The sequence below is a fragment of the Etheostoma spectabile genome, chromosome 16 (assembly GCF_008692095.1).
Source record: "Etheostoma spectabile isolate EspeVRDwgs_2016 chromosome 16, UIUC_Espe_1.0, whole genome shotgun sequence".
Taxonomy (NCBI): Eukaryota; Metazoa; Chordata; class Actinopteri; order Perciformes; family Percidae; genus Etheostoma; species Etheostoma spectabile.
Window position 1 is genome coordinate 6,076,382 of NC_045748.1, and position 3,366 is coordinate 6,079,747.

General features: G+C 42.1%; 1 protein-coding gene across 1 annotated transcript in view; it reads left to right on the plus strand.

Moving 5' to 3' along the window:
• Positions 1-1,348: 1,348 nt before the first annotated feature.
• dusp4 (dual specificity phosphatase 4) overlaps positions 1,349-3,366 on the plus strand; it is a gene marked incomplete at its 5' end in the record, with an annotated part of 7,966 nt that continues 5,948 nt past the window's right edge. The window contains 1 exon segment of the mRNA XM_032540275.1: positions 1,349-2,069. Within this exon segment, the coding sequence (XP_032396166.1) occupies positions 1,700-2,069 (370 nt within the window).

A 3,366-nucleotide genomic window follows, 5' to 3' on the forward strand; every position in this document is an offset into this window, starting at 1 on the left:
CCAACACTAAATTGCTGTAGCCTTTGAAACTGAGGACAGATACTGTGTCTGCATGTGTTGGAACAACATACTCTCATGGCTAGTAACTTCAGATAATATGTATCCTATGAAAATCCAAAAAATATGAAATACAGAAACTGAAACTTTGTCATATAATACAAAATGTGACTGCTTCCTTTTTTATAGACATGCCTACATCATTTTATCCCTGTACCTCTGGCCTTTTAATCATGCTACATTTCCTCTTTTGAGGTTTTGGTTTTTGCCTACTGTTGGGTCTCGACAGTCTCTTTTCTTTCACTATGTCAGACAGGAACCATGACATTATGAACAAGAATTTCAGGAGTTATGGATGCTAAGTGTAATTTCAACATTGCTGTCTTAGATCATCCTTGTATAACATTAGTTACATATTGTTGAATTATTAATTAAAAATAAATCTAACACACAGTAGTAAGGCCTGTGAACAAAAAAAACAACACAAATCTGTATGCCCATGTACAGTATGGAAATGTGTATCTGTCTGTTTCTTTCAGCTGGAGTGTCTACCCGTGAGGGTGTCTGGGTTCTTCCTCCTCTCATCTGCTGCCGTGCTGCTCTCTCTCTCTCTCGTAACCATGGAAATGGGATCAACATGCAAATACCTAGGCGTGCTAACCAAGGCTGTGTGATGGAAGATGCAAACTGCGTTTCCTCTTGTAGGATTACACACCCACACACAGATGCACACTCAGATGAATACGTGCACACAGAAACGTTTTATATGCGCACGTAAGAACATAAAAAAAACAACTGCAGATATTTATATTTATCAGCACATTATGCCAAAACCAGACATTATCAATAAGGTAAACTAGTTCTGAATTTTACATTAAAATAAAATCAAATACATTTTAATTAACACTCAATACCATTTTTATTTAATTGCTATTTCATAAGTCCACATTAATTTAATTCTGGGATCTTTTTTTTCATAATGCCCAAAATGTTTATTTCAGGGAACTGGGTTTATGAGTTTATTTTGCTGGCTATGGTGGACGGTTTAATGAGAGCAGCGAGACTGAATGTGTGGCTTCAAACAAATCAAAAACAAACAAAAACCATACAATAGGCTAAACGGCTCCACATAGTCTAGCTGCAGAATTGTGTTTTCATTCTCAGGGATATCAGTAGCCCATGTACAAGTAGGCCTACGTTTGTTTTTATTATATTTTTATTTCATCATAACTATCATCCAAATGTGGCCATGGGCTGATTAAGGCATGGCGAGTACCACTGTACGCCCCATGGGGTCTTATGTCCTTCCCCATCGCCTCTCGTTTCATTGATGTCTGTCTTTTTTTTTTTTAATGAATGAACGGCAGAGGAGGAAAAGGGGGGACGGGAAACTGGACGCTTTGGGATTGGCTGCTATTGGTTGACGTCACTTCCGCCGTGACGCGATGCACCCATTCACAAAAAAAAAAAAGAGAAACAATCCTGAGAAGCAACAACATTCGGAGAGGGAGAGGAGAGAGAGAGAAAGAGGAGAACGGAATGAGTGTGAAGAGCAGTGCGGTTACAATGCGGGGATAGTAGAAGAGAACAGAAGCGCAAAGGAGCCAACGTTCGCAGGGCGGTGTGGGCACAGCGAGACCGACGGACGGACAGAGGAGATAACCGACAGCGAAGCCCACCACACAGCCTGAAACAACGCGCGATGGAGGACCTGGGCGAGATGGACTGTCCCGTGGTGAAGCGGTTCTTAAAGGACGACAACGCCAAGTGCCTGCTGCTGGACTGCCGCTCCTTCCTCGCCTTCAACGCGGGGCACATCCGCGGGGCCGTCAACGCCCGCTGCTACACCATCGTCCGCCGCCGGACAAAGGGCTCCGTGCTCAGCCTGGACCAGATACTGGCCGGGGACGAGGAGGTCCGGAGCCGCCTCCGCTTCGGGATGTACTCCGCCGTGGTGCTGTACGACGAGAGAACGCCGGACTCCGAGGCGGTGAAGGAGGACAGCACGCTGACTCTAGTGCTCAACGCGGTGTGCAGTTACTCCCCCGGCACTCAGATATACCTGCTCAAAGGTAAATGTGCTTCATTGCACCGCTCCGTTTTCAATGGGGTCAGCTGCACCGTGTAACGTTAAGTATGATAAAAATAGACCAGCAGCACCAGTAGCCTACGGTCCTTGTATTCAGAAGTCCCCCTTCAAAACGGTCAATTGAAGCATTTCATTCAATGTTACCGATGAGTGGTGGTTATTCTGGGATTTGACCTTTTTAATATAGGGTGGTAAAAAAATATACACATTATTATAATACAAGTTTTATTTATAACACAAATATTGATTTCAATTCAGCCTCATTTCTAATATTTCCAAATACAAGTTACACATTGTCTTGAATAAGTCTTTTGTATAAGTAACAAAAAATATGAATCCTACAAAAACAATAATGATAAATTTGTATGATGTTTTTGCAAATCACAATGTTAATTAATAATTTTAATGAGGAATTTAGAGCTACTAATAGCTTCAGATTTCATGAATAGTCTTAATTTCAATAGATATGCCACCAGCCTATCTGGGGCATTTCTAATTAAAATGTTCAACCAATGTATTCAATATTATTTTATTGCAACCACAAATGTACTGAATGTTGTAGCTGCTCAATACACTACAAACCAGATATTGAAATATTGTGAGTGTAATTCCTATCGGGCCTACTTTATTTTCGTGCACTGGTGTAATTTTTTTTTACTGCGCACACTCACTCAGTCACTCACAGCTGCACACATTCACTCACAGACCAATGGTTGTGATCTGAGTGAATGAGGTAATGCTGGTGCGCAGAAGCCACAAACCAGAGGGACTTGCACATCATCCTTTCAGAAACAGTCTGCTTCGGGTGAATCGATGATGGGAAGCTGTAAAAACCTGAAATCCATCTTGATTTATTTCACCAGACTATATTTAGATTGCAGGGAATTTGAAAAGGCAAAGCTGCTGCAAGCTGTGGCGCATTTGTTTTGTTTGTGCATCCTAATGGCGAAGACGCCTCGAAGCACAGGAGTGTATGCGTGTAGCTTATAAAGATGACATTTCACGGTTAATCTGATGTGATCCCTGAGGTGCAGGGAGCAGCGGTCACAACTGCAGATGTATAAAAAAAAAAAAAGCAAAGGGAATATGACATTGTTTTCAAATCTACGTAGTAGTCACAGGACAGAGTAGGTCAGGGGTCGGTTTAATTGTCCTAATGTCAGGCTCACTGAATGCAGAGGTGTAAATCCAGATGTTTGATGCTTCCGTAATCTTTTATGCATATAACCCCTCCACACACACACACACACACACACACACACACACACACACACACACAC